Source organism: Catharus ustulatus, chromosome 28 (genome assembly GCF_009819885.2).
Source record: "Catharus ustulatus isolate bCatUst1 chromosome 28, bCatUst1.pri.v2, whole genome shotgun sequence".
Lineage (NCBI taxonomy): Eukaryota > Metazoa > Chordata > Aves > Passeriformes > Turdidae > Catharus > Catharus ustulatus.
The window spans coordinates 240,380-264,907 of NC_046248.1; the positions used below are offsets into that span (position 1 = coordinate 240,380).

The 24,528-nt window shown below is 50.6% G+C and overlaps 1 protein-coding gene across 6 annotated transcripts; it reads right to left on the reverse strand.

Moving 5' to 3' along the window:
* Window positions 1-1,823: 1,823 nt before the first annotated feature.
* Window positions 1,824-23,827, reverse strand: ST14 (ST14 transmembrane serine protease matriptase). 6 transcript variants are annotated; one of them, XM_033081784.2, is made up of 20 exons: window positions 23,676-23,827; window positions 23,022-23,183; window positions 12,535-12,694; window positions 12,193-12,320; window positions 11,602-11,672; window positions 11,055-11,215; window positions 10,580-10,615; window positions 10,074-10,311; window positions 9,799-9,938; window positions 9,296-9,393; window positions 8,734-8,843; window positions 7,795-7,925; window positions 7,432-7,536; window positions 6,300-6,407; window positions 5,828-5,941; window positions 5,516-5,644; window positions 4,952-5,138; window positions 4,037-4,311; window positions 3,605-3,741; window positions 1,824-3,079 (listed from the first exon to the last, which is right to left on the reverse strand). In XM_033081784.2, exons 2-20 carry the CDS (start codon window positions 23,025-23,027, stop codon window positions 2,918-2,920), a joined length of 2,496 nt encoding a protein of 831 aa, XP_032937675.1. In that variant the 5' UTR covers window positions 23,028-23,183; window positions 23,676-23,827; the 3' UTR covers window positions 1,824-2,917. The 6 variants fall into 6 exon arrangements, with proteins under 6 accessions (XP_032937675.1, XP_032937673.1, XP_032937674.1 ...); XM_033081782.1 differs by lacking the exon at window positions 23,676-23,827 and adding an exon at window positions 23,369-23,665; XM_033081783.1 differs by lacking the exon at window positions 23,676-23,827 and having other exon boundaries at window positions 23,022-23,332.
* Window positions 23,828-24,528: the final 701 nt, after the last annotated feature.

Here is a 24,528-nt window from a genome sequence, read left to right on the forward strand (position 1 = left end):
TTATCACTCGGGAGACCTCTGGATAGCCTTGCCTGGGTTCACTTTCAGGAAATGCAGCCTTTCCTTCCACCCAAGTGTTCCAGCACATAACACTCTCAGATCCCTCTTCCCTGACCCTATTCTTTGTGTTCTCAGGCTGAGGTTACCCCCATGAATTCATTTGGCTGCCTGCTTTCTTTACTTTTCTAACAGTTTCTAAGAAGATGGGTGCAATGAGACAAAAAGTCAGCCCCTTGTATTTTGTGCAGGGGGACAAACCCCTGGTATTGCCATCATTTGATGGGACTCTTGAGTTTCCCATTCCCAGTTCAGTGGTATTTTGCCCTGACCAGAACTGAGCATGAACTGGAGCTGGTTTGTGTTGCCAGAATCCTGAATTGTCAGAAATGTGCTGCATCAACATGAAATGCAGCTTTTGGGGTCTGACAAGGGGTTTCTTTTCACATGAAACAAGTAAAGGAGTTTTCTTTGATGCCTGAGTGCTGAGGCACAGAGGGGAAATCCAGGGAGCTGCTGATAGACTGATGAGGGAATAAAACTCAAATGGACTAGTGGCTCTCAGCAAACTCGAACCTTTTCCTAAGGCATGAACTTTCCAGGGTGATTTGGAGCTGCTGTTGCCCCACAGAGGCCCACCTGGGCACCCTGCAGGTGAAGCCAGTTGCTCTGAGCTGCCTGGCTCAGTTCTCCATCTTGCCTACACCTGTTTCCCTTCCCTGCCTACTCATTCTTACTTTCTCCTGTTGGCTCCCTTTCCTCTGGACTTCAGCAGAGGGATCTGGGAGCTACAGTCTGTCCCTTCCCAAACCTCCTTCCTGGCAATGCTGTTTCAGGAGTCCTTGTGCCTTGGCCAAGAAGGACATCTCGGGGGCTGGAGCTCAGGAACCTGGGCTTTATTTCTTGCATTTTTATTTATTAACTTGCAAACCTTATGACAGAGCAGGAACTGAGGTTTTGCATAGTCCTGGCACCAGGGTGGACCTTTGGTGGCCAGTTCATGGGCTGTTTCTATCTTTGTACTCAGACGTAGAGAAGTGACTGTGGAATGGGGCTTTTGTGGGAGGAAAGGTGCTGTGGTAGGTGACACTGTGCTCAGTAAAACAAAACTTGTCTGAACACACTTCTCTGTGGATTTGGTTGCACAGGGTTTGCACTTGGATTTGGAAAATCATCTCCTACCCTCTTCTTGCTTGGCCTGATGGTTTTGGCAGGATCCCCAAACTGCATGTGAGTACAAGAGAGAGAGAGCAGATACTGATCTGGTGTTCAGGTGATGGAACAGCCCTCTGCAGTTCCCATGGGTACAGGCACTGCTGGGCTTTTCTCATGAATTGTTTCATCCTTTTGGATGTTGTTATCCCAGGCATCTTCTGGGGACCATCATCCATAACACCTCATGTTTAGGGAAGCTTTTAGTGAGCCATATGTCTGAGGAGCTTAACTGCAAACTGTGGGAAACTGGAATGTGTCACGAAAACATTTGTACTTCTGTTTGCTCAGTGCTGCAAAACTAATGGTCCCTGGACAAGGGAATGACCACTTCTTTTTGTGTTGCTGTAGTATTGTTTAAGCACAGATCTCATAATGTTCCTTAACTCTGCAGAGAGGGCTGAGGCACAAACCATGTTCCTATGAGCCCTTACAGCTGTTCCTTGTGAAGATTTCTCCCCAGATTCTGCATGTCTCTCCACCACAGTGGAGCTGCTGTGCATAGCAGTAGTGAAGGGCTTTAGTGGGAGAGGCTCAGCTTCCCCCTTAGCAGTGGGGATCTGTCCATTTCAGGAACACTTGCACAGAAGCTCAGGAAGAATCACACATCCACAGTATTAGAAAAATCCCAGTTTATTGCAGCATCTCAGATCTGAGAGTTTTACAAAACACTGTATTTACAGGTAAGGAAGGGACAAACTCAGCTGGAGTGTACTTTGTTGGGGCAGGAACAGACTACAGAGGAAAAAGGAAGAAAATCAGCACATTCACAAGTCACATTTTTCTTTACAAAAGTAAGACAGGCATAAGGCTGGTGTGCACAGCTGACTGGTGGTGTCCTTGTGGGGAGCATTCCAGGAAGAATTCAGTGCAGCCGTTTTGCTCTTCACAGTGACTCCAGGCACCTGGGGCTCAGCAGAAGCTGCAGCAGCTCAGCTCAGTGTGACGTTAAGGCACAGTGTGGTAACGCCAATGGCTCTGGGTCTCTGTGTGTGCCAGCAGCTCTGCCTGTGGCTTCCCTCACAGGAGTGATGGTGTTCGAGCCCTGCCCATAGCTTTCTTTGGGGTGAGTGATGGCATTTGAGCTCTGCCTGTGGCTTCCCTCAAGGTGAGTGATGGTGTTTCAGTCCAACATCTCTCTTTCAGGCCCCCAGTCCTAGATTTGGCCATGCCAGAAGCAGAGTTGGACAGAGAAAAGGAGGAAAGCACGGTGTGGGACAAGGGAGGGATCCCAAATGGAATCCCCCTGAAACTATGGTAAATCCTCCCTTCAACCTCCCTATGGCTTAACACCAGAGAAAGGGGTATGGACGGCTATTTGAAAACAAATGCACAGCTTAGAATATATGCTGAAACCTTGTTTGTGAACTTGTCCGATAACGTTTGCCTCTAAACACAAAACTGTTGGTCTTTTTTTTTTAATTTGTTTTTTTTAAAGTTTATTACTATATGTAATCTTGAATGATGGCTCATTTAAATTGTTCATGGGAGCTGAACTAGCTTACCCCGCAAGGGAAACTTCTTCAAGCATGGATTTCTAAGACTGAGGGCTAAACCCAACCATCAGCCCTGGTTGCACATGGAGTCCCAGGCGCTTGCAGCGAGGTAGAGGGAGGGTTGAATTTCACAGTAGAGGCTGTGTATGGCTGGCACTGCCAAGTGTTTCCAGCCAGTGCTGTCCAAGAGGTGTCCAGGCAGGGATCAAACCCTAGAGGCCTGTGTGCTGCCGGATCCAGTCTCGCAGGCTGGTGAGCCGGCTGTACACCCCAGGTTTATTCCTCTGGGCACACCCATCACCCCAGCTCACCACGCCGGCCAGGAACATCCGACTACTGGGTTCCACACTGACCAGAGGCCCGCCAGAGTCTCCCTGCACAGGACCACACAGAACATAAGTACCAACCTCTCATGCACAGTGTTAAAAGTCAATCACAAAAACTGAGCAAAAAGTAATCAATCAGTAAATCCCCATCTATGTCAGCTGTCATTACAATTTTTTGGCCATTCTCTCAAACAAATATTTAAGCACGGCAGTAAGAGCCACAGTATCAGAGCAATGAGCTTTAGAATACCAGTCAAGCAGCCTGGCTTGCTAACTAAGACTGAATAACAGTCAGAAATTGGGAGTATGGTTGCATGTCCTACCTGGTGAGATGGAGTCTAAATCCTGTGGTTTTGGGTTGTAGTTTTTGAGTCTAAGTCATGCACTGACCCAATTTGCTGCTGGTGCCCATTGTTATCTGTCCATTGTCTGAATCCAGGAGGATTCCCATACATTTGTTTTATGTTAAAAATGTAAATATAAGTGGAAGTATCAGAATGAGCAGGGCTGAGCAAAGGCCTGTCTCCCTGCCTAATATCCAATAAACAGCACTAAATCTAGGTGCTGCCTTACCTGGCAAGCATCCACACCACCTGTCAGAATCCCCACGCACATCATGCGTGGTGTCAGCTGGTCTGTCAGGAGCTGGTTACACACAGTCTGGTTGATGAGCCGGATCTCTGCCTTCTGCAGGATGGAGGCTCCTGTGCCTGCCAAGATGAGAGGAGCAGCTTAAGTAAAAATACACATTTTTAAGCAGCTCCCTGTTTTTCCCTCAAGAAACACAGAAATCATAGACACGTAGAATCCAAGAATGGTTTGAATTCAAAGAGAACTAAAGCCCATCTCATTCCATCCCCTGCCACAGGCAGGGACACTTTCCACTAGACCAGGATGCTCCAAGCCCTGTCCAGCAAGGCCTGGAATGCCAGGGATGTGGCAGCCACAGCTTCTCTTGGCAACCTGTTTAAAATACATCAATGCAGCCTCAATGCCAGTGCTCACCTCCTTCTGCAGTTGCTCCCCATCCGGTCACCCAAAGGTCCTTGCCCACAGGGAAGTTGTGGGTGGCATCAGGCAGGCAGATGGGCTGGATGACAGCTGTGAAGGTGACTGGGTTCTGCAGCTCCAGCACAGCAATGTCGTAGTCGTAGGTGTAGTCATTGAAGAAGGGGTGGGAGATGATGCGCTTGATTTTGTGGGTTTGCACATTGGGGCCACTGAGGTCACCTTGGTCCGTCAGCCCCAGGTAGGCTGTCCATAGACTGGGGTCTGAGTACCTACATGGGGGCCATGAAACACAGGGTGAGACCTCATCTCAGAGAGAGCACCACTCACTACCTTAAACAGCTTCCTTGAGGAATGCCTCTCAGTGTTGGAATACTGTGCGCAGTTTTGGCTGCCACAATATAATGATAAACTATTAGAGAGCTTCCAAAGGCCAGTGAAGATGGTGCAGGGCCTTGAACAGAAGCCGTATAAGGAGCAGCTTCAGCCACTTGGTCGGTTCAGCCCAGAGAAGAGGAGACTGAAGGGACATATCACTGCAGTTACAACTTCTTGTGAGGGAGAGAAGAAGGGCAGACTGTGATATCTGTTCTGTGGTGCCCAGTGACAGGACTAGAGGAAATAGTCTGAAGTTGTGTCAGGGGAGGTTTAAGCTGGATATTAGGAAAAGGCTCTTTTCCGAAGGGGTGGTCAGGTACTGGAACAGACTCCCCAGGGCAGAGGTCACAGCACCAAGCCTGACCAAGCTCAAGAAGCACTTGGACAATACTCTTGGGTACATGGTGCAACTCTTGGGGATGGTGCTGTGCAGGGCCAGGAGCCAGACTCTATGATCCTTGAGTGTTTCTTCCAACTCAGCTTACTCTGTGATTCTGTGAAATACCTGGAAGCACATGGATGTGAGGCCAGTACCTGATGCCTTGCAGTGGCAGGAAGCAGTGTGCCGCTGACACCAGCCAGCTTGCTGACACCAGAGAGGCCCCACAGATGTGGCCCTGGCCCTTGACGTGCAGGCTGACCTGCCATGGCCACTCTCCCACATCTGAGTTCTGCCCACCGACGATCCGTGACTTCCTGACATAGGAGCGGAGCCCACAGTCTAAGGCAGAGAAGGAGAAGGGGTGCTTAGTTTTTCCTGTTCCCATCCCACGAATCCCCTCTCTTCCTTCAGGACATCTGACAGCACAAGTGCCCTGTTACCCATGACAGGAAGGGCTGATGCTCTCTGTACAGATGCTACATTAGCTGAAACATTTACTGGCCAACTGTGTAAAAGGGAGATAAGCCTCTCTATTACCCATCTAAACCCTCCTGAACAATACAGACACTCCACAGGCCACTAAAGAACGTGGCTTGGATATTTCCAGATCAAGCTCCTGCACAGAAACACCAAGGGCCTCCCTCTGCCACACCGGGGTGTTTCTATAAGAGGCCCAGCCCAGAATCCCATGTCTTCCCCATTCCTCAGGCACTCACTGCAGTTGTCCTCGTCAGAGTGGTCCTCACAGTCCTGCTCTCCATCGCACTCAGGGTTCTGTTTGCTGATGCAGCGTCCACTGCGGCACTTGTACGTGTACTCCTTACAGGGGACTGTGGTCAGGCCTGCTGCAGGCAGGATGGAGCCACAGGGGTTAGCCCCTGTTCTGGGGAGGTCACATCACCTTCACCTCTTCTGCCCACCCCCAGGGTATTTCCACCCCATGCAAACACATACAGGAGGGTGCCCAGCCCCAAAGAATTCAGTCAGAGGTTGCGTTTGATGGCAGTCACCTCGCAGCCCAACCTTACCTGTGCCGCAGCTGCCCTCATCGCTCCCATCCCCACAGTCGTCCTTGCCATCACATTTCTGTGTGCTGGGGATACACGTCCCGTTGTTGCACTTGAAGCTGTCAGCTGCACAGCCTGGGGAGAGAGAGCAGCTCTGAGGGCTGGGCATGGATCCTGCAGCACTGGATACGGCTGCATATCCATATGCATATCCTGCATATGGCTGTGCCCAGCTCCCCTCCCAGAGAAAGTAAAGCCTCTGCAATCTCTTCTCCAGACTACACACCACCACTCAGTTATTCAGCCCTTTCTATTCCTACACCTCTGCTCATCCTTCTTTCCTCTGAGCTCTCATTCACTGGTACCAGGTGAGCCCTCACCATGCTGAGGTTTTTTTGCCTGCTCATTTCCAGCACAGCACTTGCCTCCCTCTATCCCACGAGCCTCCACCACCCACACTGCCCCCTTCGTGCCTGCGGGGTGAGTCACTCACTGCACTGGAGCTCATCGCTGTTGTCGCCACAGTCATTCACGTTGTCACAGACCCAGAACTTGGGCTTGCACCAGCCGTTCTGGCACCTAAACTGCTGCTCCGTACAGGCTGGAAGAGCAGAGTAAGAATCACAGGATCATCTAGGTTGGAAGAGACCTCCAAGACCATTAAGTCTACGTGAGACCAATCACCACCTTGTCAACCAGACCACAGCACTGAGTGCCATGTCCAGTCATTCCCTGGACACCTCCAGGGATGGTAACTCCCCTGGCCAGGCTGCTCCAATGCTAGAAATTAGGGGAGAGGCCTGCAAAGGCATCTGTGGAGTCACCAGCAACCCACCCACCACGGCAGCTCTCCCAGTAGGTGTGCAAGCACTTGGGAACCCCCAGCAATCAGCTCAGCACCGTGCACATGTACATAAATACATGACACACTCAGTACATCACGGTATTTCTACTTTTCTAGAGAACAAAGCCATTTGGAGCTGTCGTGTCTGAGGCAGTGGAAGGTGAAGTTGACATCACAACAGCAGGACAGCCAGAGGCAATACTGAAGAAAGCAATTGCTTTAAGGAGTGGGAAAGCACCTGAGAAACCAGGATCATGGGCCATCAGCACCCTCTTTCTCAGAAAACTGCCCCTCCCAAACCAGGGCATCCTGTCCTCTCTAATGGCATGCAGACCCCGGACAGTAATATTAACTAAAGGACAGCTCAGCTAATCCAAGAGGAAAACTTGTTGCACAAAGAAACAACTCCCCTGTGTCCCACAGGTTTTCCAGAGGAGCTCTGCAAAGCCTGCCCAGTTGAGTAATGAAACATGTCCCTCCACACCACTCAGGTCAGCCAAACCTACAACCAGCAGGATTGCACAGAAGAACACATTCCCAGCTGGGAGGAACCGAAAAGGGAGGGCAATGCCACTGGCAGAGGGCTGGATTAGCAGAAGCCCACAGCTCCTATAGTGAGAAGGGATCCAAATCGTGCACCAAGTCTCATTCCAGCCTGGAGGAAGGTGGCAGTGCTGGTTCCAGCCAACACTGAGTCACATTACTCAGAACAAGCCTGACCACCCCGAGGCACCGTGGCCTTTCCCATGCTGTGCCAAAGGGAAACCAAGGCTGGACTTACTGCAGGACCTCTCATCACTGCCATCCACGCAGTCCAGCCACCCGTCGCAGCGCATGCTCCTGTCAATGCAGCGGCCGGTATTGCAAGTGAACTTCCCAGGGCAGGCTGAGAGGGGGAAAGGGACAAAACCATACATGAGCCCTCTTGGTGTCCCCTCTACATTCCTTCCGACGAGTTCACTATGTCTGCTTACAGCAGAACAGAGCAGGAAGACCAGGAGGTTTGCAGGAAAGCAAGGTGCGCTGCTATCCCTCTGGAAAAGGCTGCTTCCCAGTTTACAGGGCAGTGTAAGCACAGAGGAGGCGCTGTTCCAGATCTCAGGGAGATCACTTCACCCACCCCAGCCCCAGGGTTTCAACTCACGGTCACTGGAGTCATAGGACAAGAACTCGGCAGAGAAGCCTGTGTCTGTATAGGACTGGTCCGAGTGGAACCGAAGCTCAATTTTGTTGGTGGTACTGGTCACCACAAACTGGGAGCGCTCCCCACAGTACCTGCAAGGAGAGAGCAAAGGGAGTCAAAGGGCTGGAGGCCAGCACCAAGGAAACCTCCTTCTATCCCTGATCTCCCTGCACACCCCGGGAGCTGAGGGTGCAGGAGAACAGGGAGCAGGTCTGATCCCAGCACAGACTGCTGGGCCTCAGGATCCAAATTCTGCTGCTGGTAGAAGGTTTGGACCAGCTGTAAAGAGCAACTTGTGACCTTAGGAATGACCTGGAACAAGTTTTTCCACATCCCTGCCTGCCCCATGATGTGTCTGGTCTCAGATACACTGGACTTGTGCAGGATCCCATCTCACCATGGGTAGATGGGATCATGTATGTGAACAGCACTGCAGAGGCAGGTGCTGATTTTGAAACCCTCTCTCTGAGGCAGGGTCAGCTTCCTTGTCCAAAACATTGTGAAACAAGATTAATCACCTGCTTGTGAGGTACCAAGTTTTCTGTCTGGCCCAGACAGACAGCCTTACATCAGGCTGGGGAATGCATCAGGAAATGCATCACAAGATATGCGTGCCCTGAGAACGGAGAGCTGCTTGTTCAAGCAAACCCATCCCTGGCAGATGTTCCTGCCTAACCACACATGAGCTGTGTGCTGTGATGCTCCACAGCATCTGGGGGGAGATTCAGCTGCCGCACACCACAGATCTAAGTGTGGGGCTCCTCACTCATCATGGGGCAGTACTGGGCATCATCCTGCCTCCTCCCAGCCTTGACAGCACCAGCACACTTGTTCCCACAGCAGATTAGGAAAACCACAAGGTTCTGTGCCCCTTCATGGGTTCAGCCACCCAACACCCACCTCGTGCCATTGATCTGCACGTAGTCCTTGGTGCAGGAGCTAACTGGGATCCCAGGCTCCAGCACAAAGAACATGTTGAAACGCACCTTCACATTCTTTATAGAGGGAACCTGCAAAAGGAAGGACAGTCAGTGGGATGTTGCTTTCTGGAGCAAGGAAAAAGGAATAGTTTCACACGAAGAGGGCTGTGCTTGGGGAGAGGAAAGAAGATAACTGAAAAGGAGAGGTCAGTTTTCCAGCAGGAAAAGAAACAGCTTCGTAACAGTCACTGAATGATCCCAGCCCCAAAATCCCCAGTGGAATGGGCATACAGAGGGGTGGAAGCCACACCTCTGGTCAACTACCAGTAACTGGCCTGTCCCAAAGCCCACACTCTCATCCTTCTTGTGTGAAGTTACAGGATTTTTCATGGGCTCCTAAGGGGTTCAGGCCTCTCACTACCTCTTCTGCCTTTGCTCCCAGCTCCTAAAGGCTCCCTCAGTCATGCCAGACTTTGCACCATGTCCTATACAACCAGGGTCATTTGACAGACTTGTTAAGGGAAAGAGAGGGCCCATCTCACCTCAATGTTCCAGATACAGTCTGTGTCTGGGGGGTAGTGTGCTGGGTAATAGGGAGTTGTGAAGGTGCCGCTGTCTCCCTTCAGGGTCCCACCGCAGGCTAAACACAAGCAGGAAGGTAATGAGTTACAGATTTACATGTAGAGGTAATTTTCTCAAGCTGGCTGTCATCGGAGGCAGAAGCAACACTTTCTAACAAGGTTAAGTCACCCTCTGGACAGAGCAGCTCTGCTCCAAGGCTTGAGAGAGAACCCAGGAGATCAATTAGGTGCTTCCTGTACACATCAGTCTGCATGTCTAATCCAAGATAATTCTTATTTTTGCCTCCTCGGGGAACACAATTACCACAGCCAAGAACACCATAGGCAAGGCAAGCACCAAGAGGTGACCTGCTTCCAGGTGCTCCAGCCCTGGAAACATCCCTGACAAACTGACCACAGCCACCTCCCTGTTCAGCTGCCCATGGCAGGGAGAGATGGGGTAACAGGCCAAGGCCTCTGCTCACCTTTCATCTTTGGGAGCTGGAAGAACTCAGCCTTAAAGCCAGGGAATCGCCCCTCCTTGTTGGTAACCAATGTGACTAGCATGACGTTCTGGGAGGATAGGAAGGTCAGGTTGTAGGATGGGGCATAATTCCCACAAAGCCTAGGAAGCAAAGGACAGAATCCATAAGGCACTGCTGTACAGGGAGCCTCAAGCAGCACAGCTCAGCTCTGAGCAAGAGTAGGAGCAGGACATTTCAGGATCCCCCTGGACTTGGTGCCATACACAAACACCCACCTAACCAAGGCGTGGGGCTCCACAGGGCTCAGAGAGTTGTACACCTTGATGTAGTCACTGTCATCTCTGCATGGCTCCAGCTCGAGGGTCTTGAAGGTGAGACTGATGGTGGAACTGGCATCTGCCCTCAATGCCCAGTAGCAGAGGGCATTGTTGGGGTACGGGCTGTTGGGGAAGCCTGGCGTGGTGAAACTGGTGACCTCCCCCTCCTTGGCGTGAAGGGAGAACATGCAGCTGTCTGCCCAGAGAGTAGGGAACAGTTAACAAGGCAAACAAGCCTTGCCCTGGGATGCACAGACTAATTCCTGCAGGTTATCCTAGGGCAGATGGCTCTTCCTGGATAACAGCAAGGCCTGTGCCACAGTCTATCCAACCCCAAACCAGCACCAAGGAGCACACTGGGGTCTGCCTTACATGCAGAGCACCTCTCTCCAGACCCTTCCCCATCCTGCAAGGGAAACACCACCCTAAAGAGAACACTGAGATGGAAGAAGAACTGTACTTACTGTCCCGGGCAGAGTGAGCTATGCTGGGGTCCACAGCTGCAGGAGAAAACAGAGCTGGCATCACCCTTTGGGCTATGGGAACTCACGGGGCACAAAGCTGAGGTTGTTCCTCAGATCATCATTGATCTGGTCTTGCTTGTGGAGTCTCCCCCTGCAAACTGGCAGTGGAGGCTGCTCCTGCCTGGACTCTGGGAGCTGAGGGAGCAAACTTTTCTTTTATAGAGGGAGAACTCATCCCTGTTCCTCTTCCCTGGGCTCAGAGGAGAACACAGAGCATTCCAGCAAAGGGGAGCAGGTCTGTGCAGCCCCCTTCAGGTTGTACATCCAATTAAGCTGTGCTGTGATATGCAGGTTCTTACACCACCCTGAGGGCTGGCTTTCCCAAGGGAGGGCTGTTACCAGCACCTTCTCCTTCCAGGGAAATATCCCACCTGGTCCCATGCAGAGGCCCGGGGACAGCAGAACCAATACTCACGGAAAGCGATGACTGACTCCACCTTCAGCATGGGGTTTCTCAAGCGGGGGTTCCACCTCTGCACCAGGCTCTGCTTGTCAGCCATAGCCCTGTCCAAGCTCTCTTCCCGGTACTTGGGCACAAGGAATTCTGACCAGTAGTAGGCAATGACACTGCCTTCACTGTGGAAAGGGCAATTGTGGGGTGAGGGCAAGGGCAGACATGGGAGGACTCAAATAACACTAGAAGAAGGGGTGAGAGTACTTGATGAGCCATTTTTGGAGCCTGACTACAGGGAAGGGAGAGTTTCAATGACAAGTTAAGCAAACAGCAGAGACCCCTGCCAGGCACCACCCACTACAGTTCACTGCACCACACCTTGATTTTCCCAAGACATCTGGCAGAAAACAAAATGCGTCTTCAGGTCACTTTTTATTGCTCATCCTTTCCTGTGTCACTCAGGGTGACTACTGGGGTGCTTCCACCCCAGCATCCCAGGAAGGAGGGTAAATAGCTGATGTGATATCCCAGCATCTCAGATGGGGTTCAGGGAGTGCCTAACACTTACCTGAAGGCAGTGATCACAGTCTCTTTGTGGTAAGGACCAATATCAGCATGATTCTTGTAGATCTCCTCCACCTGAAAGGGTTAAAAAGGGGTGTTCAGCATGTCTAGAAGTGAGGAAAAGGCTAAAGACAGACAGAGCTTCAAGCATGAGAAGGAAAACCAGGGCACAAAGAAAGAAAGAAAGAAGGAGAGTTGAGAGCCCCAGAAGAACCCAGAGCTGCCCATCATAGCCTGTTCTGACTCGGCTCACCCCACTCTTCCCTGGGGGAAGTGAATCCCGAAGCGTGAGGGAAGAGGCAAGACCAGCCACAGTTTCAGCCTCCTTCAGACACCCTTCTGCCTGTTCCTGGCCCTGACTCATCCAGTGATTCTGGGACATGCCCCAGCAGCTCCTATGGCACAGGCAGATGCTGTGGCATTAGGCTGGAGCTGGGATGTCAAGATCCAGCTCCAAAGAAGGTCCCTGCTCCCAGCCAGTGTGTCAGAGTGAGCAGGGAAAGCTCCAAGGACTCTTACATGGCATAGCCCCATGGCCATGGGGCAAGAGGAAAATTCCTTGCTTGTAGAAGGAGGGAGGCAAGGAACCTCTTACCGTGCTCTTCACCTTCTTGGCCAGCATACTGAACTCTGGAGAGCTAGAGTTCTCATAGGCATCCAGGAATTCCCAGTTCAGAACCCGCAAGTGGCCATTGAAAACCTTCTGGACAGGCGTGTTCCTATCTGGAAGAGAACAGCTCAGGGTCAGGAAAGGCATCAGGGCTGGTGTCACAGCAGATCCTCAGTGATAGCAATTGTGGCAGGCAGTGGAAATGGTGCCTCCAGAGCTTAAGAGGGTACCTGTGAGCAACATCAGGTAGCAAAGCTTTTCCATGTAGATGGATACATTCCCAGGGTGTCACCCTACATGTCACCACCCACCAGACACCACACTCACATTTGAAGTGCCAAAACAGGAGGCCAGCGGTGAGGGAGACAAGCAGAAAAACAATGATCAGGATGGTGATGACCACCTGTCGCTTTGGGCCGCGCTTCTCCATCTTCTTGGAGTTCATGGCAGGGAGGAACTCCACCCCTTCATCCAGGTTGTTCATGTCCTGGGAGAGGAGGGAAGGCAGGACAGTGAGAAGGCTGTTTCCAAAGCCTGGCTTCGGGAGGTCCAGCCACAGAGCAGCCTGAAGCAGGTTTGGGGACAAGGAATGTGGTAGCACTGAGGGCAAACCTCAGCACTGGCAGCTCCCCAGCCATGGCAGGACAAACCCTGAAGGTTTCTTCTTTGCTTTTCTGCACACACCTAATTCCTTTTTAGGCCTAATATAAGGTCATGAGCTCAAGTAAACTCAGGCACAAGTCCACACCCCCTCCTGTGACCATGGCAGGTCACAAGCCCACAAGCCCCAAGATCTGCCTCAGCAGATGAAACTGCAGAGAAAAATTCACCCGCATAAAACACTCGCTGTGTGCAGGTGTGTCACCCAGAGCTCGTGGGGCACAGCATGCTATAAATAGCATTTCCCTAAAAGAAGAGATCAAGTTGTTTCCTTCCTTTACATTTTCTCAGCTCTCGGTCATACCTCCTGGGCCACCAGCACTCCTGTGTTTCTGCTTGGAATCTCCCATCCAGCACAAACACTCATTAAAAGAAATAAACCAAAAAGCTAAGATGAACACACAAAACATCCCTCCAGCCCACAAGCAGTCATGCTCTTGGGACAAGACAAAGAAAGGAATGAGGAATGACAGCTCTCACTGTCATCACCACCCCATAATGTAGGGTAAGAAAGTAGCAGATGTGTTGAAGCATCGAGCTCTGTATCAGCTGTAAAACCTTCGGTGCCCCAGGGTTCATTCACTTTCTCCCACCTTCTGTTCCTCCATCCTTGCCCTGTTGGTGTATCTGCACCTCTGACCCAGGGGGGGTTGGAGCAGCTGCAGCCCCAGATGTTCTCAGAGCATCCCACACAGCATCCTTGGTACTGCTGGACATTGTGGGGGCCCGGATCTGCACCTACCCTTGCACCTTCTCTCCTCCCAGCACTGGCAGTGGTGTGGGCAGAGCTCACCACATCTGTTTCCGATCTGCGCTCCCTTGGGCAGGAAGTGCTCTGAACCTGCTGCAAAGGCCCAAAAGAGGAGGGTCCCTTTTTGCTCACCACCTTCCTATTTTCTCCTTAGCAGGTATTCAGTGGTTTCCTGGGCTCTGGAACCTGAGCACGGATATCACAGCACAAAGTTCCAACTTGCACAAATCCGCAGCATTTCCATGTGCTCTGTGCTCCCAAAGGGTAATGATGTCTCCACAAACACAGCATCAGATTTTGCCTGTCCTCTCTCAACCCAGGGCTCACACAAAGCTACTCCAACAGCTTGAGCTAATGTCCTGGGGTGACTTTAATGAAAATGTCACAAGCCCCTAATTTCAGGAAAAATATGGGGGGATATAGCTTGACAGGATGCAGGGGAATGGCTTTGAAATGAAAAGATAGCAGGATCAGATGGGATACTGGAAAGAAATTCTTCCCTGTGAGGCTGGTGAGGGCTTGGCACAGGTTGCCCAGAGAAGCTGTGACTGCTTCATTCCTGCAAGTGTCCAAGGCCAGGTTGGACGGGGCTTGGAGCAGCCTGGGACAGTGGAAGGTGTCCCTGCCCATGGCAGGGGGTGGGACTGGATGAGCCTTAAGGTCCCTTCCCACCCAAACCACTCTGGTATTCTATGAAAAACAACTAGCAAAGAGGATCCTGCTAACAGAGGGATGGACCTCTGAGCTTGCTGTGCAGACATAAGGAAAAAGCCATCCCCCCTGCATTTCCTCACTGAACTTCCAGTAGGTGCTTCATCTTGTCTTTCCTCAGCCTCGCCTGTCAGGAAAGCCCAGCTCCCACTTGAACCGTTCCCCCACTTCTTTTGCCCTTTTCTTCACCCAATGCCTGTGCTCTCTTCCCACCCACCACACCCCACTACAGACTCTCCTCCTTGCGGTATTTGCCCAGGGCCCTTCACAACAGAAAGGGAAGTGAAGGGCACCTTACTCCGAGTTTGTCAAGGACTCTGTAAGTTAAATCCTCTGCAAACACCAGAAGACCACCAAGACCAGAGCAACCCACCAGTTTTCACACCAGCTGCTCTCAGAATCCTCCCAGTTTCTTATGTGGTGGTTCAGGGAAGAAGCCTTTGTTATTTTTGAGTTTTACTGCCTAAGGATAGGCAGAAAGAACTGTTTCCATTCCTAAAATCCCCCACCTCCAAAATGTACAGACCCAGCAGGGCTGCAGAGGACAATACCATGGGGAATACTCTGAATCTTGTCTGGGTTCTGATCATATGGGAAAAACCCAAGGAAACTTTGAAACAGATGACACACAAAATAAAGCTTAAATACATAGAGACATCCTAAATCAATAAACTCTTCAATCAAAGTTAAGACTACCTGGAGTTTGACACACTTCATGGATGTCTTCCAAACATCCATCTGGCTCCCAGCAGTTTTCCAATCACGTAATACCGCCCCCGCACCCCCCGCCCCAAACCTGGTAAAGAGCAGAAACTGGCCACAAAACTTGCAAACACATCCTCTCTCTCCACAGGGCTGCTTACAATGGTGAGCCTTCTCAGGACTTCCAAGATATTGCTGCTGTTGGCAGAAAGCAAAGTATTTAATCCTTTATTAACATCTGCAGGAGTCTGTGACAAGAAGGCAGTCTCAGGGGCTTAAATGATCTATCAGTTTCCCCAGACTTCCTGGAGCCAATGAGGAAGAACTGCAAAGAAAACCAATTTTCCATAAGAAAACCCTTCAGCTGCAGGGACCTTCAGCCCTCTGCAGAATTCCTACACTTCAGTTTCACCAAACTGCCAGAAAAATATTAGGCTCAGCGGCAAGCAGGAGCTCCTGTACAAAACTGCACAACAATGTGGCTGATGCATTGTAACATCCCCCTTTCAGCTAAAGATTGTGTCTCTGCAGAGAGAAAACTCCCCCAGGGAGAAAAATCATTGCTATGATTAAATCAGAAGGCAAGTAGAGCTCCCCTCTGCCTCCAGCACACACAGGCACACGCACTGCTCCTGGGAGCAAGGAAATCAGTCAGGAAAACTCACCATCTGCTCTTTCTTTAGAAAATTTCTCTGCTTTCCTTGGAAAACAAAAAGGATGAAAAATGTTAAACTGTGAGAGTTTACCGCATGCCTTTGTCAGTTTGTTCTTGCTCCAAAGCTGAGCTAGCAGCAACACAGGAGAAATGACAGGAGTGCAGGCACTTCTGGGAAAGTTACTTTTGTTTTACCTGCAGTACAAGGTACACAAGCAGCCACTGACACTGCTATTGCCAGAAGTTACTCTGTGACTACAGGCAGATAGGAGACAGGTTCCAAAGAGGTTTCCCTCCCTCCTCGCCCTCTTTGTTGTATTCCAGCTCTCATCCTCTCCCATTCCCATACCTTATGGATGCCTTTATGCTCCTTAGCCAATACAGACACTTGTGTGAAAAGCCCTCACCCACCACAGCCTGGGTAAGCAACAGCCATTTCTGCAAACTCTTCCCAATATCCAGCGAAGGATGTGAAGCATCCCCCAAGCACTGCTGGAATGATGAATCAGGCCATACAGAAGGTCTCAGATGAGGTGTCCCAAGCTCAAAGAGGCTGAAACCCCTCTGCCCACATTCAGCACAAAAACCACTCGTTTGACCTGAGGACCAGACTTGCCTGTGCCCCACGAGTGCAGCTCAGCCTCTGCCCCTCTAACTCCCTGTGCTCCACATCTCCTTTGCTCCCAACACTTGGGAGGAAAAATACCGTCACCATCCTCTGAGCTAGATGGAAACCAGACAAAAACACATGCAATACAGGCTCAAAGATCACAGTCAAATCAAGAAAAAAACAACTGCAATGTTAATCCCCTTTAGTTGATGGCTGCTGCACATTTCCCTCACATGCTCTGAACAGTGGCAGCTGTAAACTAGAGGGGAGCTGAACATGTCCTGCTCTCACCTTGTCCATGGCTCCTCCAGAAACCGTCTCTAGCCCCAAATGACTCAAGGTCTGACTGTCTCACCCTTCTCAAGGAAACTGCTCCAATAAACATTATTAACAGAAAACCTCCCTTGATATTCTCTCTGCCTTAGTCACTGGAGCAGTTACTTCCTCCTGCTCCTCCTCACTCAGTCCTTGCTGGTACGGCCAGACTCCCCACACAGGGTCAGAGGGATCTGGTCATAGCATCAGCTGTGGTAGCAAAAACCAATCCAGGGAAAGGTTCAGACAGGCACCGCCCCAGTGCCTCAGTTCTCTCATGCCTCAGTTTCCCCTGGAGTTCCAATTCCATTAAGAAACTTGGAAAAGAAATGCACATAGATGGATTTATAGAGCGCTTGGAGGGCTCCTGCTCCTCCGTGCAGAGTCCAAGCTCAGTCCTGGGAAGAGTAGACCTCCCACTCCTCCTCTGTAAGCCACGTGATGTATTTTTAGACAGTGACTGTGCTCTGTCCAACTGGACAAACCAGATGCAGAAGTGACTCATTCTGTCAGCAGGAAATGCAGCTGGCACACGGGGGTGATGGGAACCAGCCCTGCACTGGAGATATTACAGGAAAGCAGAGAGATTCTCCTACAGTGGGGGATCATGGAAAGGCTGGAATATGCCATGGAGTACGGCTCTCCAGCATGATTTGTGCAAAGCAGGGGTCCCTCTGTGATCAGCATCTCCCACAGAGGTTGGTTTCTGCCTTGTTTAGCAGTCCCACCAAGATGGTGATGTGTCCCAGGCACCAAACCCCTCACTGTTCCCCTCTCCTCCAAAACAGCTGCTAAATCTCTGCCTCAGTGTCTGCATCGGTTCACTGGACCCTGACCCACAGAAGGACTGGGCTCCTTGCCATTAGGTTCACCTGTCCCTTATGACCACCAGGGAATTTGTTCATCCAGAGCCAGACATGAGATTCAACTACTTCCTCTGACTTTCCCAACTCCTGACTCTGCTGGTCTGCCACAGGACTGCTCAGGGCCAAAGCTGCCCAGACCATACAAGGTAAGAGCAGGTGTGCAACCAAATAAAATCTCACAGCAAAAAACCATCACTGTCTAACATCAGTGTACACAACCAAGAAAATGAACCCAAAAAATGCCAGGCTGGAGGAGGCATAGGGAGGTCAGAGATGAAGCAGAGTCATGGAAGCATAGTTAGGCTCTTGAACGTAATTACAACTTGCAGATCCCAGCCTGTGTATACAATAGACAATTCCCACCTCCCCTTTTCCAGCCACACCTGCCTCAGGTGGTGTTCAATAAAGACTAAAACAAATACCACATGAGAAACTAGATGAATGAAACCTGTTGACTTCAACCACAATCTCAGGATACAGTAAGCCATTTCAGAGCTCAGGAGACCAACAGGGTGGACTTGTGTGGCAAAACGAGCCAGAAAAGTCTTATTTTCAAAAGCTGAGAATTCCTGCATCACCTTGGAAGCCAACACCAGCTTTGTGGTGCTGGCATGAGGAGAAACAGCCTGTTACCCACCAGAAAAAGTAAAACAAATGTAAACAGCAAGTGCAACTCACTTCACCCAAGTAGCTCAAGTACAGATATACCGTCCTTAAATCAACTCCTATACTAACTCTTGCTGCAAACCCCAATAACTCCTCTGGAAAAAGATCTGATAAGAACCATCTCCTCACTTCTCTTCTTATGCTTGATAAGAAACACATGGAAACAGCTCACATGGGAGTGAAGCCTACATAAGGCATATTCGTGCAGTGTTGCCCCACCATGGGCAGTAAAGCACTAAAGAAACTTTTCCAGCACGTTATTTTTCATCTTCAGTTCTGTATTAAGGGTAATGAAGCTATAAAATGATGACATCAAAACTAAAAAGGGAATATGGGGCAAGAGCTCAAGGACAGAGTCCTCCAGACTGTGTATCTTTCAGGAAGGGAGGGCAGGAGCAATAGTGAAAGATACAGGTCACACACACCTATTTCACACAACAAGTTTGAGCTTAACCCTCTACAGCATTTGATTGTCTTGTGACCACCCTGAGTCATACGAGAAACCAAATTCCTTTAGGTTTATTACGGAAGAAACTCATGTTAATGTTTGCAGGGATAGCATAGGCTGGGCTTGCTGCCCCATCCAGGTTGATTGGTGCAGCTGTCCTGCATCACAGCAGCTCAGAAAAACCTACTATGCTTCTGTGTGTCTGCGGTAGCAGAGAATTTTGGACTTATTCTTACTAACTCTTGTGGAGAAGCTGGGAATAAAGGTACCCTACAGCCCTGATCTGTGTAGCTATGAGCCATGAAATTCCTCCTTACAACACACTGATGTCCCAAGAGCGGCAGAGAAACACACCACAGATGCAAACGGCTCATTTAAATCACTTGTATGTCTTTCCTGGTACAGACAGAACTGTCTGGAAAACACAGCCATCTCCAGCAGCTCAAACAAAGCAGCTGAGCCCCAGACCTGATCTCCACAATCCTTCTGACACTTCACTTATTCCTACAGTTCTAAGGTGGATAAGGACCATGAGTCTCCAATGTTTGAAGCCAACACCAAGGAAAACATGAGGACCTCCAACCAGAAAAGTCTGCCAAACCCACCCCTGCTGGCTGCTCCCCCCCCGCCCCAGCCTGTGGCCTGCATATCGCAGGGCATTATTTCCCAGTCTGTCCCTGGCGGCCTTTGGATGGAAATGATACATTCTACCCCGGGCAAGGGGAGAACCTTTGCTCCAGTACCTTCCCCACAGCCAGGCCCTCAAAACACTCCCGCTGCTCCCTGAAGCCATCTTACAGAGTGATCTTCTGTTTGCTGAGCAAAGGTCTGGCCTCAGCCCTTTTGTCATTGTGTCTTCCTTATTCCTGTTTGCTTTTGGCACCAACTGCAGCCAAACTGGCCCTAGCAGCAGCTCACCTGCCAGCCACTACCCCACAGAAACACTCTGCACCTTTCCAAGGAAGAGCAGCAGCTTCTCCTCAGCCTTTATTAGCTGCTTTACCAGCACAGAAGGAGAAAAAAAAGACATTATAAAACCACTAATTTCCTCCACTCTCATGTTTGTAAGGGGCCAACTCCAACAACAGTCCACAGGGGACAAACTCCTTGGGTTGTTTCCTGCTAGGAGGCAAGTACTGTCTTCAGGGAAGTAGTTCTGTATCACATCAGCCCCTCTTGAACTGATACAGGGGGGAAACTGATCCAGAACCAGGGAAGGGACCTGCTCGAGCCCTCAGTTCTGCATAAAGACAAATCAGAGCACAAAGTTACCTTCTGCCAGGAGAACAAGCCAGGCAGGGAAGTTCACAAGTGCCATTGCAACCTGGCCAGGAACAAGGAGCTTGAGCTGAACTGCTTCAGCGAGAACATCTCCTTCCCACTCCCAGCCATGGCACACACTGGACAGTGTGTCTAGCGGCAAGGGAAAACTTTTTGCTGCAGGCCAGCTTTTTGATCAGTGCCAGAACCAGCAGCTCCTTCGTTGCTACAAGATAGTAACTACTAAAGCCAGGCCTCGGAGACAGACACCACACAGCCTGCAGGTGGGGTGCGAAATGCTGCTGTCCTGCTTTAACCCAAAACTCCGCGTTCGGAACAGCTCTGTGGCACAGAACAGGCTCTGGAGGTGCAACCGAAACTCAGCCATCCCTGCCTGACCCTCAAGCAGGAAGATCTACTCTAGAAGCTCGCTAAGGTCTCAGAACACACTGATAATGCAGAGGTTAATTAATGAAGCCCCACAGCCCTCGATTAAAATTGGCACTTACGACGCTTGAACAGGTTTAGTTGGATCTGTTGCTAAACAGCCCAGAGCCAGGCTCTGCACACAGCTCACCAGCGTAGAGTTTATTTTTACTCACAACCCCAATGCCCTCAGCTTAAGCTGAAACCAAAAGCCCTGGAGCAACGGCAGCACCGACACTGAGGAAATCCAAAGCCGGCTCCACGACAGGTGGAGGGCTCCACGACAGGTGGAGATCTCCACTTCCCCAAAGCTGGTTTCTGGTTTTTTTCCGCTCTGCAGAACGTCCCCCGAACAGGTTCTCCTGACCTTACCCAAGGGTGAGCTGCAATCTCCCCCTTCCTGAGGGATCCAGAGCCGCCTTGAACCCACCAGGCTCGAAGAACCCAGAGCGAGCAGAGGACGAGGCAGCTCGACAAAAGGCTGTCAGATGCTGTGGGAGCTCCCCGCGCCCAGGTGTGCTCTCACCTGCAGCTGGGCGCTGTAGCGCACGCCAGCCCCGCTGGCCGGGGGGCCGCGCTCCATGGCCGGGCAGTCAGCGCGGCTCAGGCCGCCATGGCGCGCTGGCTGCGGCCTGGGCGCGGTGCCCGGCTCCTCCCTCAGTGCTCCTGGCAGGTGAGGGCAGCCGGAAACACCGCGCTGTGTGTGCGGCACTCCGCGTCCAGCCGAGGCTCCCGCCTCTCCTCTTCACAGAAATCAGGGAAAACGCCGTGCCCAAAAAGCCGCGCCCAAAAGTCCCGCATAAGCTCTGCATCGTACAAGAGATCCTTCAGCCACAAGCTTTGCTTTAGGAAATGAAACCAGAAAAATCTGAGAAAGAAAAGAGAAAAAAGAGGAAGAAAAGAGAAGCTGCCCCGCAGCTGGTAGGAGGGCTGGCTGGCATACAGAGAGTACAGCTCCTAAAGAAAAGCTTTGTGTAACCAGGGTCTCATCCCTCCTCAGGTGACAACATTGTCATGCTAAGAAACCCGGCTGCAAAGAGGGCACCCACAGCACGAACAGACAGTTTACCTCAGGGACAAGCCTCATGCTCCCAAAAACATTTGGTACACTCAGAAGCAAAAGATTTCCTTTTCCCAGCCTGAAACCTGCCCTCAGCAAGACTACAGCACTGTAGGAATGAGCTTTCTCTTGAGTAACAGAGACCGGATCCAAAGTGAACACAGCAGTGCTGCAGAAACTGCACACGTGCACACAAATGCGGCACCCATGCTCACACAGCAACAGCCCCTGGGGGACTGTGTGGTTTAATATTCAACGGAGAGGGAAAGGAGGAACTGGGGTTCTGAAAATGCTCTAATGCAGGTTTGAAAGAATTTCTAAAACTGAAAGCTGCATTCAGTCCTACTTCACCATTTACCCCTTCTTGAAAAGATGATTCATACACACACTGTCCAATATTTAGGTTTCTCACATTCAACAGCAAGTCAGGATTAAAAGAGCTGGATCAAACTCTTTTTCATAGAAATGTTCTTCCTTTCTCCATCTTAAATGTGGCAGTCCATATGAATATGTGATATGCCCATCAAAAGCTGAACTGGCCACTCCACCCCTGATCCAAACCTTTTTACGCCAATTGCATCCATCCCTGAAACTGAATTTTTTAAACACTTGAACACTTAAAATTTCTCAGAAATCCCGTTCTGGTACAACAAGAGTTGCTGATGACACTCAGGAAATCCCTTGCTGAATCTCCTTTGTTTTCCCTTGCTCTAAATTCTGTCTCCTGCAGAGAAGAAGTTTTGCAGACTTTTTGCAGCTGCTTTTTTGGGAAAAAAAAGTAGAGATGGAGTGAGGTCTTTGATCCTGCTGTGGTGAAAAACACAAAATAACTTCTGTGCTCTTGTAGAAACATATAACCTGCCCCCTCAGCAGCTGCCAGAATTTCACCCACCGCGGAACACGGCACAGGAGGAAGCACCCCTGGATTTAAGGTACTCCCCTTAAAAAGGTGGCGTGTTAGTCAGGCTGCCGATGTCCGGGGCGCTCAGTGCTCCCGCTGATACCCAGCCCTGCCCAGCCCTGTTTTAACAGCCACTCCCTCACCTGCCTGGCTGCAGCCTGTCTTAACACCCCCGTGAAACAGCATATTTTGGGTCCAAAGCAGCTGCTCCCGGCTGACCCACTGCTCCTGCATTCTACACATTTTTCATGTTTGCAGCATCCACTGATCTCCTCCAGGCTGATGCCAGGTAAACATCCGTGTTCAGGGATGTGGATGATGAGGGCAAAATGAGAAGATCCACAATCCTTAGTCCGACACAGAGCTGTGAATGCTCATTGTTTCCTGCCATTCAAGCCACTGATATTTTACAAACTAATTCATGAGGCCTCTTTGAACAAGGGGATACAATCACCGTGGGGAAAACCAGCAAGCAATACACGTGCTAAATGTAAATATTATATAGCTGGGAGGCAGCTGGTTCGAGGCCTCAGTACCAGGATTCCCGTTTCTCTATTGCTGGAGCACAGGGATTTCCTTCGCGGCTGTGCTGCAGCCACGACCGAGTCACCGTGGTGGAAGCAGGTCCCCTCCTGGGCACTGCACAGCCCCAAAACATACAGTAACAATTCCCAACCTGTCTGCCACGTGCTTTTCTTGGTGAGAGACTTCCATGGCTGACTGAAGGATGCTGAGCCCAGCCGAGGCACGGTGAAAACGCAATAAAGAGTTCAAGGCACTCACCCGCATGCAATGGCAGGAGTCAGCTGCAAAAGCTCTGTTTGTTCCAGCTGGAATCAGTTTATCCAATAAAAGCCGCCACCTCCTCCTCGCGTTGTCTCAGTGTAGCCACAACAGCATCTTGAGAGTAGATCCGAGGTTTAGGAGGAAGGAGAGCCCTAAAATCTGAGAACCAAATCCGGCTTGGTCAGAATCTGTGCGAGTTGCAAGACCTAAATCGCCCTGAGCTCGAACCCCGGACAAGGATCAGCTGCAGGAGCAGCAAACACGGTCTGGAAGGCAGGATCCTTCCGCATCAGCTCCCAGCCCTGGGAATTCCATGCTCGTGAAAGAAGGGAAGAATTGCTTACATAAGGAATGAAGGCCGGTTGCCTGCGGGGGAAAAGTCTTTTGGTGGAGACAGTTGCCAGGAATTCTAGCATGGAAGCATCATCCATCCACACCAGCGACGGGCCGGATTCAGTCAGAAACAAAGGTTTTTCCTTCCTGTAGTGTGGCTCAAGGATTGTGCCCTTAGAGCGACTCCCAAATTCAAATTTCAGCAACAGTGCCCTCCCACCCAGATTCCTGCCAGGCAATCCCGAAACCAACCCCTTCTCAATCCGGTCCGGCAACTTCTAAAGCATTACAAAAGATTGGGAGAGAGATAAAACTCACAGGGTGTCCTGTTACTTTGCATTCCAAAGAGTAAATAAAAGGCTGATTCAGTGGGAGGAGAGGAGAACGTCATCCAGCAGTGCTGTGCTTTCCAGTTGAGCAGGCAGCTCCCGGAGCAAAGGCTGAGTACCCCTGGGGATTGGCACAGTCATCTTGAGCTGATCCAGCCTCTCCATCTGCAATGCAAGGGAATAATTACTGACTGTGGAGAATGAGAGCTGGAAAAGTGTCGTGAGTTGCCCTCAATTTGCCACACGCTGCTTTGGGGCAGAACAGGGAGGTGGCACTCCTCTTCCCAAAGCTGTTCAAGGATTACTGTGCCATTTGGATGGGAACTTCTCCTTTGATCTCAAATGCTTCTCTCAGGTGCTCGGGAATGAGAGCCCTGCTCCCAAAGTATGATTTTGGCAGAGATCAGAAGTAGCTTTATCCTCCTGAGATCATGAAAGCTGGCCAGAAGCAATGGCTCTCGTGCCTTGCTCCATCCCAGGGATGACATGGGCATGAGAACAGCCTCCAACACACCCTAGATAGCTCCTGGACTCACTTCCAAAATCCAGGGGGTCATTTCCTATGCTTTCGCTTCTGGCGTGGACCACCTGTCAGTCATGGGGCTCCCAAAGGAATACAAAGCACTAGGAAAACACTAGAATGAAAGCTTGCTTCCAGGACTATAAAGACAGCCTGGTCTTCTTGAGCTCTTCAATGGCTTGTGAAAGCAGAGAACCTCTTTTGTGAATCAGCAGCAGCAGTGTTTGCCATTCCAACTGTAAATGCAAAGAGTGGACAGGCCTGACCGCCTGGTTTCTGGCACTGTGTGTTTCGAAACCGGTGGGCACGCCCAAGGCTCCAA